Source organism: Dicentrarchus labrax, unplaced genomic scaffold (assembly GCF_905237075.1).
Source record: "Dicentrarchus labrax unplaced genomic scaffold, dlabrax2021, whole genome shotgun sequence".
Lineage (NCBI taxonomy): Eukaryota > Metazoa > Chordata > Actinopteri > Moronidae > Dicentrarchus > Dicentrarchus labrax.
Window position 1 is genome coordinate 26003899 of NW_026136719.1, and position 17929 is coordinate 26021827.

The 17929-nt window shown below is 43.9% G+C and overlaps 1 protein-coding gene across 1 annotated transcript in view; it reads right to left on the bottom strand.

The window, feature by feature from the left end:
* The window catches only part of fto (FTO alpha-ketoglutarate dependent dioxygenase), a 115498-nt gene extending 98033 nt beyond the window's left edge, over positions 1-17465 (bottom strand). The window contains exon 1 of the mRNA XM_051379407.1: positions 17288-17465. Coding sequence (XP_051235367.1) covers positions 17288-17365 — 78 coding nt within the window. The 5' untranslated portion in view covers positions 17366-17465. The remainder of the gene's footprint in view (positions 1-17287) is intronic.
* Positions 17466-17929: the final 464 nt, after the last annotated feature.

The following is a 17929-nucleotide window of genomic DNA, read 5'->3' on the forward strand; positions in this document are numbered from 1 at the left end:
AGTAGAAGTGTCACAACATGTGGAAGCACTTCTTGTGTTTTCCAGCTCACAATTTTGTTTAGACATGTTTAGTAGGACAGAAATTCTTCGTTCCATCTGGGCTATATTGTCTTCTTATGCTTATACACGACAATGTGAGGCAAGAGGTACTGTATATCGTATTTTCTTCAAGACCTCCAACCAAAGGAGGGCAGCACTTTCTCCTTCGATGCAGGTGCTTCAGAGTGCAGACAGGCAGAAAACCTTGGATCTCAAACAGGCCTTGTGCAGCCCCAGATGACGTGATGAGAGATAGCTGTGTAATAGAGCTCCATGTTTAAACAGCAAGCCATTGGTACTTGTGTGACACCCATTTCATAACTGGTCCTCCTCTGCAAAAGTGATGGTGAATCAACAGTTCTGACAAGTCGGCTGTAAAACGTCGGACTCAAACAGACAGACTACCCGTGTACATGAAAGGCGCTTCCGCCCCGGTCCATTTGGCACCGGATCGGAGAATTTAGGAAGCTTGTGTGAAGCGACACAGGGCGTAGAGAAGGGCAGGGAGTGCCACACCAGAACATTTGTGTTTGCATGTGTGATGCACAGAAGGAAAAGTCTGTAGCAACCTTGAATTCAGCTTTGAACTAGAAAATAACTGGGGAAAAAACATACACATGGGGAGCAAATTAAAAAAACATGTGAATCAAAAACCTTGACCTACAGCTAATGGTAGTCAAGTTTTTTCCATAAAGGTCTATATCATTTGAGGTCTACCTCATCTTCAGGGTATGCTACTAACTTGAACTATGGTGAGATAACACAGCACCTAGGTGTCACCACACACACATACCCACACAAGCACACACACATGCAGAGAGAGGTTCCACTTTTGTTCTAGTGCTTCTTGCTGCATGGTTTTACCACTCATACCATCTGTTTTTTTGGAAAACGCATCTAAAAATATGTCCATCCTACCAAATACAGGAACTGAAAAAACAGCAGCTCCAGTACTTATTACAATGTGGAAAATAACCTTTTTGAACTATTTTCACAGATAATGCTTCTTCATTGCATGCATGCCACACAAAAAAAAAACATTCAGGGCAAAAATTAATTATTTCTGACTTCTGACATGTTGTTTACAGCCACTTGTGGCATTCATTTATTTTAAGAATACCAGCTTGAAGTTTGGTGACTCAATGTGACGGCTAACTGGGCAGACTGGTCAATGGCTAACTGGAATGTGTGGGAGTTGACCTCAGAGCCGGGGCGTCGGTAATGTGTAACCCCATGTCTACATACCCGTGCTCAGGACCAGCCCATGAATATGAATTGCACTGAGAGAGCCAGAGGTCAATCAGGAGGATGTTGCCAGAAATGACAAAAAGCTGTTTTTCAGCTACTTTCCTGTTGATTTAAAAAAAAAAAATCCTGGATAATCTGTAAAATCCTGAGATGTAATTGCAGATTCAATTTGGCATGTAGGTTCTAGCCTACATTCATAAATCATGTTTACTGCAAGGGCGTCCATCCAAGCTGATGCAAACAATATGGATCTGATGCTTATGTCAGTTATTAAGAACATAATCCTCCACGTTTCTCCTATAGACACATATAGCAGATACAAGGTTTGGGTCACATTCAATTCATCAAATTCAGAAAATGTTTGTTTTGTTTTTTTATGTATAATTGGAAACAAAAAAATGAATTAAAAAACACAGCCAGAAAAAACTGAGGATTAATGCCATGTCATTAACCACTGCATATTTTTTCCAATCAATGAAGAAAACATTCTGTGTATATCGACAGACACGTTCAGTGTGTGTATAGTAGGGTCCACAGGTTGGGTCAGTGATGACAAATGGAAGACAGGCCGGCTCTGGCCTGTTAATTGTTGTTGGAGGCTGAGGGCTGAGTTGTTCATTTCACCTCGCGACAGGTCGGCGGGGGACGTGATCATTAATATTACAACATTTCCATCCATCTACCTGAACAAGAGGCCAGTCATTTAAATGGCTGGCACTGGGTGGACCTTTCACGCCCTGCTTATAACACTGATCTAAGCACATTACCAGAGCTGCGGGGGACCACTGCCAGTCATTAATTAGATTCACACACATACACACACACACACACGCACACACACACACACACACACACACACACACACACACACACACACACACACAAACACACAAACATTGACCCCCTGTATTGGCGCCCTCAGTCATATTTGACAAATTTGACACATGCGCCATTTTAACTAAACATCAAAAGTCCTTTGCAGTTCTCTCTTTGTTAGCCATGTGTACACTTTCTCACACACATACTTCTTACTTAAAGCTACTCTTCCAGTCATGCCAGGGTAAGTGTAATCCTGTCAGCTGGAGAGTATGTGTGTATGCATGTGAGAGAGAAAGAAATGAAGAAAAAAAAAGCCCTGGACCTCATCTGTTTTTTGAACTCTCCATCTCTCTCACTGCACCTGACAGGCTTACAGAGAGACCCAGGTTTCCAGATCAATCATTCAAAAGTATTTACAAATGCACAAAGCCAGACACAGACAGGTTGGCACATGGCCACTCTGTTTAAGTGCTTTCCAATGTGTCTGTGGTGTCAACATCTATTTCACACTTATCTACACCTCAAAGGGGAAAAAAAGATGTTTCTGTGACCTTTAGCAAGTGTCAAATCTGGAGAGAAGAAGAGAGGAAAAGAAGAGAAAGAGAGGAGGGCGATTTAAGAGATCTGTCGATGTATGCCTTACATAACCTTTTTATTTATCCGGGAGAGATTGACCGAGCATGCTCTTTATCAGAAACATACTAGCGGCTTCACAGTCACATACTTGCACAATTTCACACACAGGAGCTGCCCAATACATCTAGAGACTTCTGGAAGACAGTAAAAATGTTCTCTGTTCTTTTCCAGAAGAAGTAGGGATTAAACAACTTCTTTAAGGGCATCTTGAGATTTCCACCCAGTGTAGGATTCGAGCTAGCAGCCTTGTAGTCACATGACCCATATGAACTCTTGGCTACTGCCACCGATATGCAAGGGCCGCTCGCCATTTTGCCTTAATTGTTAGTTTGCGGCCAGGCCATAATGTTTCCATTAAGATTATGTCGATCGAGAAAAGCTTTTTAGTTTTCACCTTCAAATTACAACATGCTTTCATGAGGTCAGCTGTTTTCCATGTGGAATGGCCAGTTTTAATGCAGACGCAGTCCCTTGGTATTCAGACAGGGTCCAGTTCAGTGAGAGGAAAGTCAGGGTAAAGAGTGAGAAAATGAGGAAGGGAGAGGGAGGGAGGGAGGAAGGAGAGGAGAGGAAGGGGAGCGCTGATTGAAAGACTGTGATTAGCAGTTTTCAGAGGGGCACCAGGGCCACTGAGTTGTTCTAACAGGGTTGTCGCGTCTCGAGGTGCAGTCAAGGAGAAGTCAGTGCTTTAGAAAGCTCCCTCGATTTCTCCATTTCCCCCTCCCTCCCATATGCGCTCTCACCACCCAGCCACACTTTTCTTGCCCCTCCAAAAAATCAATATGGCTGTGCAAAGTGCAGCCTGGCCCAGGGGGAGGGCCGACTAGCTGTAGGGGCTAGAAGGGAGGACAAGAGGCGTCCTCCAGGCCTGTCCCACAGGCAGTGTCAAGGACAGACCTTAGGACCAAAGGACTGAGGCCACAAGATTGCCCTTCCGCTCTGCATCCCGCCTTCTCTCTCTCTCTCTCTTTCTCTCTCTCTCTCTCTCTGCTACCCAGACTTGGCTGGCTCAGCGGGGCAGAAGAGATCGATAAGCAGGTGGAGCGTTTAAAATCCACAGCTCCGGAGGCTGACGTTACGCTCCTCAGAGCCCAGTAGACCAACACATCGCTCAGGGCAGAGCAGCTGGATGGATGGATGAGTGGGTGTATGGTGGTCGCACCTAGTCATTGAAAGGTTTGTGATTTGTGACAATAAACAATTCAATAGCACTTAGCCATACACAGTGTCTGAGGGGTGTAGAGCCAGACTCTTCACACACACTGCCATTGTCTCAACATCTCACAGATCAGTGGCACTCATGCAGGTCAGGCAGCTATGGACCAACACACCTTGGTGCTGTGTCTCAGTCTAAAGCAGTACCTGTATTGCTGCAGTTGTTATGCCATTATAGACTAAAGCATCAAAAATGGCCTCAAAAAAACAAAAAAAACTGGCACGTACTATCATTGTCAACAACAGTCTTCCTCATTTCCATACAGTAGGCTTTACGAAACAAGTGTGTACATGATGTGGATGAAGTGTGCAAGGAGGATTTCAGCCCTGCCGCATGTCTCCATGTGTGAGTGACTGATCACAGTAGAAGTGGCTTGTGTCTCTAATCCAGTACCACTGTTAGACAGTGCAAAGACCCGGCTCTGTGTACCGCGGCACTGGTTGATCAAACCCATCATGTGACAAGCAACCTCTTCAAATGACGATGATTTCCCAGCTCTGTGTCCTTTTGGCTCCATATTAGATCATCTTCTGACACTACCAAGTCTGGTACTTCATCCGGGATAAAGATGATGTGCAATCCGACCGGAGGGGCTGCGAGTCAAGGGTAAACGAGGGGCTAAGACAGGGGTACGGTGCTGGGTTGGCTGACAGCTGTGACAATTATCATGTGGTATATTATAACGTTATGCTAAATATAAGATTGGATACACTATGTTGCTTGACAAAACACTTCAAGGATATTTTACCATCAGCTCAGCTGTATGTCATATTCACACACAACACACAAAATGAGCTATCTTGGAGGAAAATAAAAATCTGAAGTTCATACTACATATGAAAAATAGAGAGGATCCTGTCTGCTGTTTCCAAGGGCAGGCCTAAGTTCCATCAAAACGTCCATCAAAATATGACTACTTTACAGTAATCAACTATATCATACCTTTTCTAGAGACAACTAGACAGACAGATTGCCTATCGAATTATTTATTGAGACCTATTTGTTGAAACCAATTTTTGAATATGGTATTATTAACAAGCTAAAGCAGTGGCCTAAATTTAAATGCTGACAATCACCTAAGCCACTAGAAAAACATATGGCACAAAACAGATGTGGACTGAACATCTAGGACAGGTCTAATTCTATCTCATGTAGTTTTTGACCCAGATAAACTGGCATTATGATGTGACCTGAGATTAATATTGAATTAAGGACCAAATATCATTTGTGGCTGTTTACACGACCGTCAGCCTGTCTTCCTGGAATCCTGAAGCAGATAAGTTTGCTATAATGGCATTAGCCAAATCCTGAAGTATAGCAGACGGCACTTGTCTTGCTTGAGAAACCACCTCATTTCTTTATTTATTTTTCCTTCACTCATTCTGAACAAAGGAAAATATTCTACCAGGAATTGAATAGCTTAATCCTCTTTTCACTCTTCCCAGTAGCTTGAATGGTGACAGATTAACATCCTGGAGGTTTACAAACCCAGCCATTTGAAAATGTAATTGCTGGTGCCACAATGCATGCATGTGTTTAAGTTGAGGGTTAATATTAAAGCTTAAAATACACACATGCACTCGAGTAAGGAGGGATGTGGCCAGACCAAAGACCCCTAAGCCCGAGCACGATGGACCATTCTGTCACGTCAGGGAGTTGCAAGCTGTCCCAAACCCTCGCTAGGCGCCATAGTTACTGTTCACTTTTGCTAATTATTACAGCCAATCAGAGGGGTTAACGGGGCGGAGCCTGGCCAGACCATGTTCTGGGGCATTTAACAGCTGGCAGGAACGGAGGTGAATGCATTACACACTGCCCTCATCCAATAAAAATAAAACACCCTGACATCTGAGGTGTACTTAGCACAGAGGGGAGGGAGGAAGTGAGGGAGGGAGGCAAGAAAGGAGGGAGGAAGAGAGGGAGGGGAAGAAGACGGTGGAGTGGGGTGAAGGGGAAAGAGCATCTGATAACATGATGTCCAAGTGCCACCTAGTGACAACTCTCCAGCTTCTTTGGTCCTCAAGGCTCCAGAGCACTGGAGTTGGAGGGGGTGGACAGATGAAGCGACCCACGACACGGGGTTTCAATATCAGCAGCATACTGATCTATTCTTTCAAGGACACCTCAATGAGTGTCAACCATTTGAAGTTTAAAGTCAAATTTTAACATACAGAAAAACGGTTACATTCCATCATTACGCTGATTTCCATCACTTTATATCTTGTCTCCAAAACCCAATCAAGCAAAAACTTCCTCCAGTGACCCCACTATCTGTTCAGTGGGGGGAGCAGGCCTGTAACACTGCACTGGTATGCTGGTCGCCCTGTACTCCTAGGTCCCCTCCCCTCATTAACCCAGGTATAAATCACACTCTGCCAGTGCCCAGAGGTGAGAGGGATGAGAGTGGAGGTGAGTTTGAAATAATGCTTATGTCACGGCGGGTCAGCCCTCCATTATGGCCGTTTCAAAAACTATTAATCTTGCTTGTAGTCAGCGGCCTAGAAATAATTACTTCATCTAACCCATGTAATACAGCATGACCAGCAGTCGAGCCTGGTCAATTTGAGGCTGGGGAGGTGGGATGGTGGGGGGGGGGGGGACAGAGAGAGAATGAGAGAGAGGAAGAGAGCGAGAAAGGGGGGAGAGCCACAAATTACCAGGCCCTGTCTCCTGCTACTGGGTGAATGATGTCCTGCTCACTTCAGCTGTGGCCTTTTACACTCTCAACACTGATTTAGATAGATACACACACATTCACGCTCTGAAAGGCAGATCATATCCAAGCACACATATGTACACACATTAATCCATTATTAAATACACACGCATTGAGCGAGGAACACAGAAATCACATTATTTTAAATGAGGGTTCAAAACCTTTTCAACATTAGATCTCAGAAACTCTCAAGTGATAATACAGAATTGAATTTGTTTGAGTTAGCATGCAGAACTGACCCTAATAAAATTAGACCACCCACAAGCTACCACTTAAAATGATACAGTATAATAGTATTATACTGGCAAGTTGTGCCACCTGCTATCCTACCTAAGAGAAATTTCCTCATTTTAAAGCAGAGCGATGTTCAGGCATAAATTGCCACAAAATGAATTAGCTATTTGTTAAAATTACACTGGAAATATGCAAGTGAAAAACTATGTTTTAGTTATCGGTCGGAAGCAATTTTGAAAGGCATGATATTACACGCAGCCCTTTAAAAGCCACACTGTGTGTAAACAGAGAAGCTACAGCAAACTCAGCCTCCATGAACGTCACAGGAAGTATGTATGGAGTGACATAAATAAATGCAGCCCTCCAGTGGCTGTCACAGCTGGCATTGCAGGTGCAAATTTAATTAGTCAAGGTGAAGTCTCCCTTGTTGTCTGAGAAGGGGGGGGTCCTCGGCATGCACGACTGTAAACACGCGCTATATCCTAATCAGGTGTCACCGCAGCGTTTGATCAGCCCGCGAAAACTTGTCACGAATCCCCGGCAGAGAGTGGGCCGAGGGGGGAGAACAAAGGAAAAGAGCTGTCATGAGAGAACAGGGTGGTGGTGGTGATGGCAGTGGTGGTGGATGAAGAGAGTTTGCCCATTAGCAGTCTCTGTCGCCTATCTCTCTCTCCACTCCTCTGCACGTCTCTCCTCCTCTTGTTTTCTTTCGTTCTCTATGTGGCTACCTATAGTACACACCTTACTGCAACCCGTCGCAGCTCTCTGTCTGTACTTCCACTCTGAGGGAATCTCAACCACAGCTGTCATACTGGTGCTTCACAACCGCCGACAAAGCTTCCAAAAGAAAACCCCAAAGTAGTACACTACTTTTGTTTCCCTCCCCAAAAAAACACACACATGTACAGACAAGCTGTGCTCGTTTTGTTTTTATCAAGCACCGTTCTAAGTAGTAGGGTCCTCCTGAAGAACGAGAGGCAGACATCCTGTTCTCCTCCCGCCCAGTGCATCCGGGCTGCACTGAGGCAGTGCAGGAACACACGAGCCATTAGATACTGTTTACCTTTCAGTTTGGGTGATATTGAATACATTAGCCGATTGAACCTCATAAGAAACACAGCCGAGTGACAAGGCCCAATCGTCTTTGCGACTACCATGGTAACTGAGATTACAGGCTAACAAAGAGCAGACAGGGGGAAAAAATATTTAAAACCCGAATAGTGATACATAAATTAATTAAAGGACAAAAAAACAAGTGGAGAATTAAAGTTGGAACATCTGTCAGCGACTTAGCTTCCCAACGTAATACCAGTGTTAGAACATTTATACCCTTGAAGTTAATGATCCCCTCTTTAATTGACAGTCAAGGAAAACTGGCTGCGGCAGCATCCTGCCGAGACGCCGATAAGAGGCCTCCTTCCCCCCTCCCAAAAATAAAATAAAAAAACAGTTTAAAGAACCTTGGCACTAATCCCTATTGTCATCCCAGCGCAGCAGAAGGACTTACAAACACAGATAACTCAGCTGAAGCTGTCTATTTCTCAGGAGTTATGGGGACAGCCGAGCCGCTGCGCGCCTCGAATCAGTCACTCAGATTAGCCCAATCCCTCTGTGCTGTCAGTCAGCTGAGACAGAAGCCTGTCACCGCATTTACATGAGTCCATCTCATATGTGACAATGCCCCCTATATATGACAATGGCTGCGAGGAAGGGGTCCACTCGCTCGCAGATAACGCGTGTACAGTAAGGCAGACGGGCTGTTGTTGGATTAAGCTCATGGTGTGCGCTGTGCTCATGTCTTCGCTGACACTCCAACAACAAGTTTAAGGAGTCTTAACCATTGCTGTTTTTCCCATAGTGGAGAGAATGTGGGAGATGTATGTCAGATGAAACACACACCTACACTGACAAAAACAGATACACACACACAGGGATAAACTTCAAAAAACTTAGAAGTACAGAATGACTGTTGGATGAAAACCACAGCTTACCTAGTGTATGTCTTCCCCAAAGTTGGCTTCAAGCATGACTTTAATCCACCTACTTCACTTAACATGATGAAGCTCGAAGAATAAAAGGGAAAACAACATAAAACTAAACATCCTCAACAAAACATCTGGATATGATTTAGATTAAAAGGCCAACCCTGAGACAAATCTCTAAAACTAGAAAAGACACAAACTTTTAGGGTGTCAAATTAATAAGGGATTAGTTCCTGCAGAGTACTGCAATTTGTACTTTTAAAGGAATGTGTGGTACTTGACGGCACCTGAGAGTGTGCTGACTGCTTTTTATGCTTCTGTGGCTCACTCCACTTCAAACAGTCCCGCAACAAATGACAGTGGATGCCCTCTACATAACAGGGCCAGGGCAAGCATGACACAGGGGTTGACAACTGAACCCTCAAACTCCCTAACCCCTACCCCTGCCATGGCACATGCACACACACACACAAGTAGCCCTGAAAGCAGCCCTGACATGACCGCTCGGCAGCCCTTCCTAACCCCTCCTTGTGTTTTTTCTCTCTCCATCTCACTGGAGACAACCCTCAATTCAGGACCGCTTTAGCCAGGCAAGTGGATGTGACCCGCTGCCCCCCAGTCAGGCTCATCTGAATAAATAGAGTTGAAGAAACAGGCAGAGGAGGGAAAATCTGCCTACATTATGATAGGAAGAGAGAAGATGGGATTCAGCCAGGGGGCTCCTTTCTTTATGCACGTTTGATCAAGTGCTTGACAGCGCCGGTGGATGGAATTACGGACTGTTGAACAAAAAGTTGTGGGTGTGAGTGTGTGTGGGTGTGTGTGCAGTTCAGTCTGGACAGCTGGGTTTCCGTGGCCTGACAGTGTTAAGCTTGTGACAAGCCTGCCGCACCACACCACCACATACAAAGCGCAACCCGCCCACCAGCCTTCGCAGTCCATCACTCAGGACGGCCGAGAGAAGCGCCGTGAGAAGAGGTCAGACGTGGAGGAGAGCGGGTGAGAGGAGAGAGGAGAAGAAGATGAGGAGGAAGAGGAAGGAGGGAGGGCTGGTCAGGGGTTAAGTGTAGAGAAGACAGCGATGAAAGGCAACTGTCATGCACCAGTGCTCGCCCAGGAGCACCTGTCTCGAGAAGAACATGCAAAGTGTGCCGGTCACGTCCTGACAATACCCCCATTTTTCTACACACACGCATAGATCAACACACGCGCTCACTCACACACACACATACGCACACACATACAAGCTCTCAGGAAGGGGCTGATGCTCCACCGTTGGAAAGGCATCGCCTGTCTGACAGCATGCCAGTCAAGCTGTCGTTGGCTCCTTCGCATATGCAAGGAAAAGTTAGGCTGATGAAGAAAAAACACATGGGGGGGCTCAGAGAAAGAATCACTGAGACATGAACAGACTACCTGAAGTGAGCAGACACTTCTCAAAGACTTGATGCAGAGTAAATGCTGGAATGAGCAATACAAAAAGCTCCATGAAAGCAAATCCAGGATAACAGGAGAGCCTACACCAGACTGGAAGTTGGTGCGGTTACTCGAGTCTTCAGGTGTAAGCAGTTACTCAAAAAACCTGATGCCTAGGACTAAAACTCTTTTTTTCCAACACTTTCGGTATTATTGTGTCCTATTATATAGGCTAAAATAAGCTATTTGAATGTTTTTCTTATGCTTTTTTTTTTTTTTTTTTTACATTTTGAACCTTGGCAATGCTAACTTCTAACAGAAACTCCACAGAAAATTGGACCCTAAATCTGACAGCATTACTATCATACCCTTCCCATAAAGTAACACCGTAACATATTACAAAATAACATTAAGGTTGTTTTAAGTAGAAAACTAGAAGAAACTACCTGTGGTGTTTTGTTAATGGTGGTTAGCAGAGGAGGCCAAGTGTACTTCCAGCTGGCTAAGTTAACAGCAATGCCAAAACCTGGCTCTGGGTAAGGGAGGCACTTCCTACGTTCAGCCTTTGCAAAGCTAAACGCCAGGTATTTTAACACACTTTCATTGCTCACGTTTATGGAAAAGAACTTATGATGTACAAATTAACAGTTACTATTTACAGCGCCTTGTGAACCTGGTCTCCTGCAGCTTTTGTGAATGAAGGGTTTTGGACTTGCTATTGAAACCAGATGTTGGGCAACACCGTAGCAGTAGGCACTTTTACTTTATTGGAAAGGTGAGTCATTACAAAAGGAATATAAATACACAAATAAACAGCATTAAGACTGTTCTGTCCTATGCAGGTGGCTTTGCACTGTGGAACCATTTTCATTGGAGTGAGATCAAATTAGCAACAATCAGGGTAGCTAGGACAAATTCTGGGTAATTGTGGTCGATTATTACTGACAGTTTTTCTTCAGAGGCTGAGACCGAGTGTGACAAGTGTGATGCAATATTGCATCTGTTAATCTTTTACAATATCCATGGGGCTGAACAAGCTTATTGAAGATTTTTTTATCACTTATGTGTTCTGTTCACTTAGCATTAAATCCATCAGCAGCCTCACTACACACATAGATGTATAGATGCACACACAATCATGCATTCAAAGACATATTGCACACACACACACACACACAAACGCACAAACACACACACAAACAAACACACACACACACACACAAACACACACACCACCAGAATGCCAAACAAACAGAAATGGAAAATAAGGACTTGCCCGGATCATAGCCTCGAGTGGCTAATGAACCCCCTGGAGGATCGAGCCTCTGTGTATGAGGTGAGAGGGTCATTCCCATGTTTATTCAGCACCAGTCCAATGAGCCACCACCATCTATTGATTGGACTGATTATTCTATGTCTCTCTTGTGACGGGACACATGCATGACAGATGAACCCTACTTGGGCAGGTCACATTCGATGTAATCTCATTGAATCTGACGGCTGATCTGGTCGGCCAGTTTGCATGATCCACATCGCGGCCTTGTTTGCGAATACGCTGACAACTGTGGCTAATGCCTCAACACTAATATGAGGTGCTCGGTAGAGGCTGTCAGACACGTAAGCTGTCAAGGGCTGTTTGGACAATACTAGTGACTGCATCCATCAAAATCATCCGGGTGGTAAATGCTAAACCTAGCAGTATATCCTCGTATTGGTACCTACAGTGGTATTTCACTGGCAATATATGTCTCAATGTTTTTAAAGAATCGAGCTTCAATATGTTTTTTTTCCCATTTGGTAAGAATGTTATTAGTATTATGAAAATCAAACTAAGCATGACTGTGTGACTAAGACTTGATTGTGTTACCTCATGTCTGTGGAAATATGTCTGATTTTGCCTTTGGTAGAACTCTGTTTCCATTTTGTATCTTGCCTCATGCCATATAGAGGCCAACCAGTTAGAGGGGAATAGATGGCAGCCAGTACTTGGGGGTGAACCTCTGCAGATGACCCTTTCAGTCACAGTATGACTCACTATGGTGTTCAATCCCCAGGCCACACCAAGCTGTAATGCCTAGCATAAGGCTATCTCTGTTTTGTCCATTTAAATGTTTAGTAAGATCACAGGTCCTCCTAAGCCCATATGGGAGTCCACGGCAAGCCATCTTAGCCATGTACCCTGAAACAATGCAGGCGGGGCCGTAAAAGTTGATATCCTTCCAGATGCAAACCAAATGTAGACATCATGCACCTTTAAAATGTCATGCATTCAACACAGACTGCTATAAAAATAAAAGGTGGGAGGAAGTGAGGGAACGACGTGCAGGATTTCTCACATTGATCAAGAGAAGCTAAGCCCTAACGTGGCTGAAAACTGAACCATCGTGTAGGTAATAAACAGTAACTTGGTGCATCATTTTATCTCCAGGAAACAGGTTACTTATGTTGAGATGTTACCAGTTTTTAGTTTATTTAATAATTACATCAATCATATCCTTCTACCAATGGCATAACCTTAAACCCTAACCCTATAACCATTACCTACCCTCCATGCTTACTGCAGCACTCCAAAATGCAAACTGATAATGGTCAAATTAGAGTATCTCCTATACTGTAAACTAAAATAAGGCAAAAGAACACCTCTGTTCCTCCAAAGCAATAAAATAAAAGCAACACTGAAACAAACACAATGTATCTCATAGCTCATTAGTTTCACTTTATTACAAGTTATGACATTTTTGTACCAAACTGAGCAGGGACATGACGACGTTGCAGTTTTAGTATGTTGGCTGAATTACTTTAAAGAGAAGCTTGACCGACCAAGCTGATCTGTAAACAACTTATAAAATATACGAGCCAAAGATCAAATAGGTAAGACAAGTTAAAGACATGTAGAGGAAAAAGCTCAGCAGCAGACTAATCAGCCCCCTCCAACGCTCACATAGCAGATCAATGAAAGACCTAGGGCCTTGGGCTTGCACTATATTACATACCAAAACTTCATATTCATTCATTGATTTTACTTTTCAGAATAGTATATCATTGAACTCCAATGGGAGCGAAAAATAAGAGGCCAGGGCTGAGGTCAAGCCTCGCGTGGACGGATGTTTGCACAATATTGATGGCGGACGCAGAAAGAAATGACTAAATATCTGGATCAATAGCTAGTTTCCCTAGCCACGACAGGTTGTTCCAGATGGAAATATATAAATACTTCTTTATGGCTACTGGAGTGGCCCTAATGAACAGGGCTAAATGTCCCCCTTAAGGTAAACTCTTTGATTAGCCAAGGCCAGAGGTGACCAGAGGGGTCTGCTGATGCTGGGATGCCACGCTTCCAATGGCCCCGAGGATGCTAATGCACACATGGGCCCGGTAAAGGAGCCAAGGATATGACAGGTCACAAGCCCTGGGCAAAGTGCTCTGTGCTACCTGACCCTGCTATTCATTTGTAATGATGATAGGCCCAGGCTACACCATTCTCAGTCATGTTCAACTAATGCATACCATGAATAATTTAGAAAAATCTTTCCCTCAGTTTTCACATAAAACCACTATTCTAATTGTAGTAATCAGACCTGGAACTGAGAGGGTCCAGTATAATTTGGCCTAAAGAAACAAATTTGCATGTGGAATTATTTCATTTTCAGCCAAATAAAGCACGTATAAAGTAGTTAAATATGTAGAGCACCTTGTAATCAAACTTGGCCTGGTGAAAATCTTGCATCCTGCTGCTGATGGCACAAGAGCTGCCTGTTCTTATTTACAGCACAACACAATTACTGAGAACAACACCCAACCTCACAGCTTCCCCTGCTCCACAGCGACCAGTGGGGCCATAAAGAGGGAGGAACCACATCATTGCCTACTCCTTAATTAAATGAAAGCTGTTAGGTTCATTTGCCTCCTTTTTTTACACATTGAACTGGCCAGCCCACTGCTGAAGACCTCCCAGACACCATCCCTGCTTGGCCCTAAATCATGACTGGATAAACGGCCCAGTGGGTCCCTGCTGGACACACGGTGGCCGCCCAGTGGCAAGGCCAGAGCAGGGTGTGCGGTGGATCGACACCTAGCCAGCGATAAGTAATTCTGTAGAGGATTAGCAGCATGATAGCCTGATCAATACTGTGTGCTCAGGCCATTAGGAATGCAGTGAGGAAATGACCCCCTCCGGTAATAAAGCAGGGCATCTGGGTTCTCCTTCATTTGCCAGCTCCATTAGTGTAATGGTATCATTATCTGCCACAGCCGTATTTTTCTGAGCCCTGGCTTTTCCACAGCTCGACCGGCGGGGGTCTGATGAAGCTGTGAGAGCCCCCATGCCGAGTGTTCCCCTTTCCACCATTCTACACAGAGTCTAGGTGTAAATCTAGCTCTGTTGGAGCTTATGTGCTACCCTGCCTTAGGTATCCATACCCATGTTTTATGTCAGCACCCAACACTATTTCTCCATTATTGGCTCATTAATAGAGCAAGCAGCATGTAGCTTGGGTTAAAAAGGATAAAAAGATGGCCGCCAGAGCGCAAAGCTGCTGAATGTGCTGAATCTGACACCCCCCTCCTGCTAAAACACCAGGCCTGACATGACAGGACGTCGGCATTAGTCGCCATAAATCGTTTCCTTTACACTAATTCACCAGCTAACATTTTGTGTGGGAGAATTGATTAACCATGTCTGGATGTGTGGCCACATAATCAGCTTTTACCTCGGTAGTTGTTAATTTAACAGAATTGCCAAGGGAAACACAAACCATTTTAATGAGTGTTCAGAAATTAAATACCCTAAACAGCTTGCACTAGGTGCCACAACCAGAGCAAACCAATGAGGCTGATCTAAGCAATGGGCTGGGCTGAGCCCAGGACCTCACAACATCTGGTGACCCTGTGTGATCATTACTTAGCCTGCTGCTCACACACACACTTCCTGTTTCGACACAGCACTTTATACTTGTCATCACTGTCCAAATGGCGAGCTTGCATCAAAGACAGCATTAAAACATCGGGTTAAGGGACAGGACCACTGCTGTTTTCACACTTGCCAAGGCATGAGGGGAAATTAATCTTGTGACAATACTGATAATACATAATGGAATGTTTTCACTTCATTTGGGTACAAGGAACGTTTAATGTTGCTGTGGGGAGGACATTTATGAAAATGCAGCTACTTGAGAACTTAAGACAATACACAAAATTATAAACAGTCTGTCATTTTTGTAGTTGAAACAACAAAGACAACAGTGTCAAACAATGTCTGATGGATCCATCCTCTAGTCTAAGTAAAAAAGTACCAATATATTTTAACAAATGTGAATTCATGTGGATGGGGTGTGATTCATTCTCCCTGTGCAGTTAGGCCCGTGTCCTCTTCTATTTCACCTAAAAAACATATACAGACTATGACATACCACCTGTCAGTATGTTATACTGACTTGCTGTGGTGGGATTTTCTAAGGAGATTGTTTATTCATTTGGCACTAATCTGTTGGTGCTTGCATTCCCTAACACAGAATGACAGCGGACCCATCACAGTGCATCTTTCACTTTGTGCACCATTGCAAACACACTCACTTACTGGATAAGACAACCATCATATCCAAGTTATTAGTTATCATAATAAGTGTATCATTGTACAACCAGTGATAACATAAAAAGGTGGCAGAATGCATGCAGCTCCTTCCTTGGCTGCTCTACAGTCATATAGTCATTTTGCAATTACAATTCCTCTTGCTCATCCTTTTATTTATCTAAAGAGAAAGGAAGCTAAGCCATTAGGTCTGTGCAGTGCTGCCTGACTGCCTGAGGGCCAGCTGGAATGAGTTCTCTCTCTGAGCCGCTCATCTGGCCGCCATGGCTGCTTTCATAAACAGGAGGAACCACGTCCTACATAGTTTCACTGCTGTCTAACATGATCCAAACACATGTGCCACAGCAGACTGCATCCAAGTCAAGAGATAAGAGGAGAAGCAGACAGAGAGGAAGACAGACAGACACTATGACTATAGGCAGCACACAGCCCTGGGTGCCTTGGGCACAGCAGAGCCATTTCCTTCCTTTCCTTTAGTATCTCTACAAACAACAAAGTTACGGTTATACAGCATGTGAAAGCCTGGTTAAGCCCAGGTCAGCACGAAACACAGCTTAACGCACCAGCGCACACACAACAGTTGGTCATCCCAGGTTATAAACGCACCCATCTCTGTTCACATCAAAATAATCCTGCACACACATCTTACTCAAGTGAGATCACTTAGGTGAGGATTATTTTATTAAACCATAGCAGGTTATCTAGCTGGCTTATTTACAGAAGGTATTACTTTATAACAGTAATACAGCATTAGCCAATAAGTTATCATTTGTACTGTACATCAGAGCCCTGTATCTATAGTAAATCCTGAAGCAGCTGTAGACTGCTGGCCTGGCACCATGCCAAATCTGAGAAACACTACACACTAACTTTCCCACCTCTCTTTACTGTTGCACTGGGATGTTACTGCTGCTGCTATGCAATTAACCATTTATCCAGTCTTCACAGCAGAATGACATCCCAAATTCAGCCTAGACGTTGCCTCTTTGTTTGCTTGTTTTTATTAAATGTCAGAGACTAACCTATGGACTAGTTATGATCTTTACTATTGTCTCCCAAAAATCCTACAGACTGTAATTCATATCGTGTTTTCACTTGATATGGGATGTTGCCGAGACGTTACTCTGTAATCTACAGCTTTTCATGAGCAGTGTATTTAACGTTACGTGATAAAGCAGCGTTTTAATGCATCTGTAATTCTTCATTGTGGTAGACTGGGGGAAAAATGGAAAACACAATAAAGGAAACAGGCAAGGTGAGGTATGTGCTGACATTTCGCGGCTTTCTAGCCTTCAAAATGCAGCCAGCAGCATCACATACGGAGCATTAGATATTCAACGAGCGACAGGGCTTAGAAAAATGCCAGAGCTAACGGAGAAAAACGCTATCAATACCTTTCTTCTCTTCTCCCCCTCACTGTCACCCGATCTTTTCATGTTCCTGGAGTTGTGTTTACACTGCCTCGCTTTCATTAGGGGCGACGTTGGTCGTTGTAGTACACGAATAAATGGTATCTTAATGTATTCTTATATTAGACAGAGCGCATGCAAGTGCAGCCTTTCGTGTAACTTCAGTCAGAGACCAGTCGTCGATATTATCAGTCTAAAAGTGTGTTGTGGAGAGAGATTCTTAAAGGAGATGCTAAAAGCGTAGCGTTGAGAACTACAAATCCCATATTGAACGTCTGCTAGCGGCGGAAGCAGCTTTAGCACGCTCTAGATGTTGCACTGCGCAGCTGCAGCGCAGGTACAGATCTACAAACTGCCAGTAGGCCAGTCAACATGGTTTTAAATCAGTGATTTATGTTTTACAGCCCTTAAAATGGCTGTGATATTGAAAAGCAACAAATATGAAACAGACAACTAATATATTATTATTATTATTATTATTATTATTATTATTATCATTATTAATAGTAATACTGCAGTTCAGCAATATTTTGAATGCACGTTTTTGTCAAATAAAACACATTTCACATTTTTCCTCAAAATATCCTGGTCTTCAGCATGGATATTCCATATGCTTCCCCTTTTTGT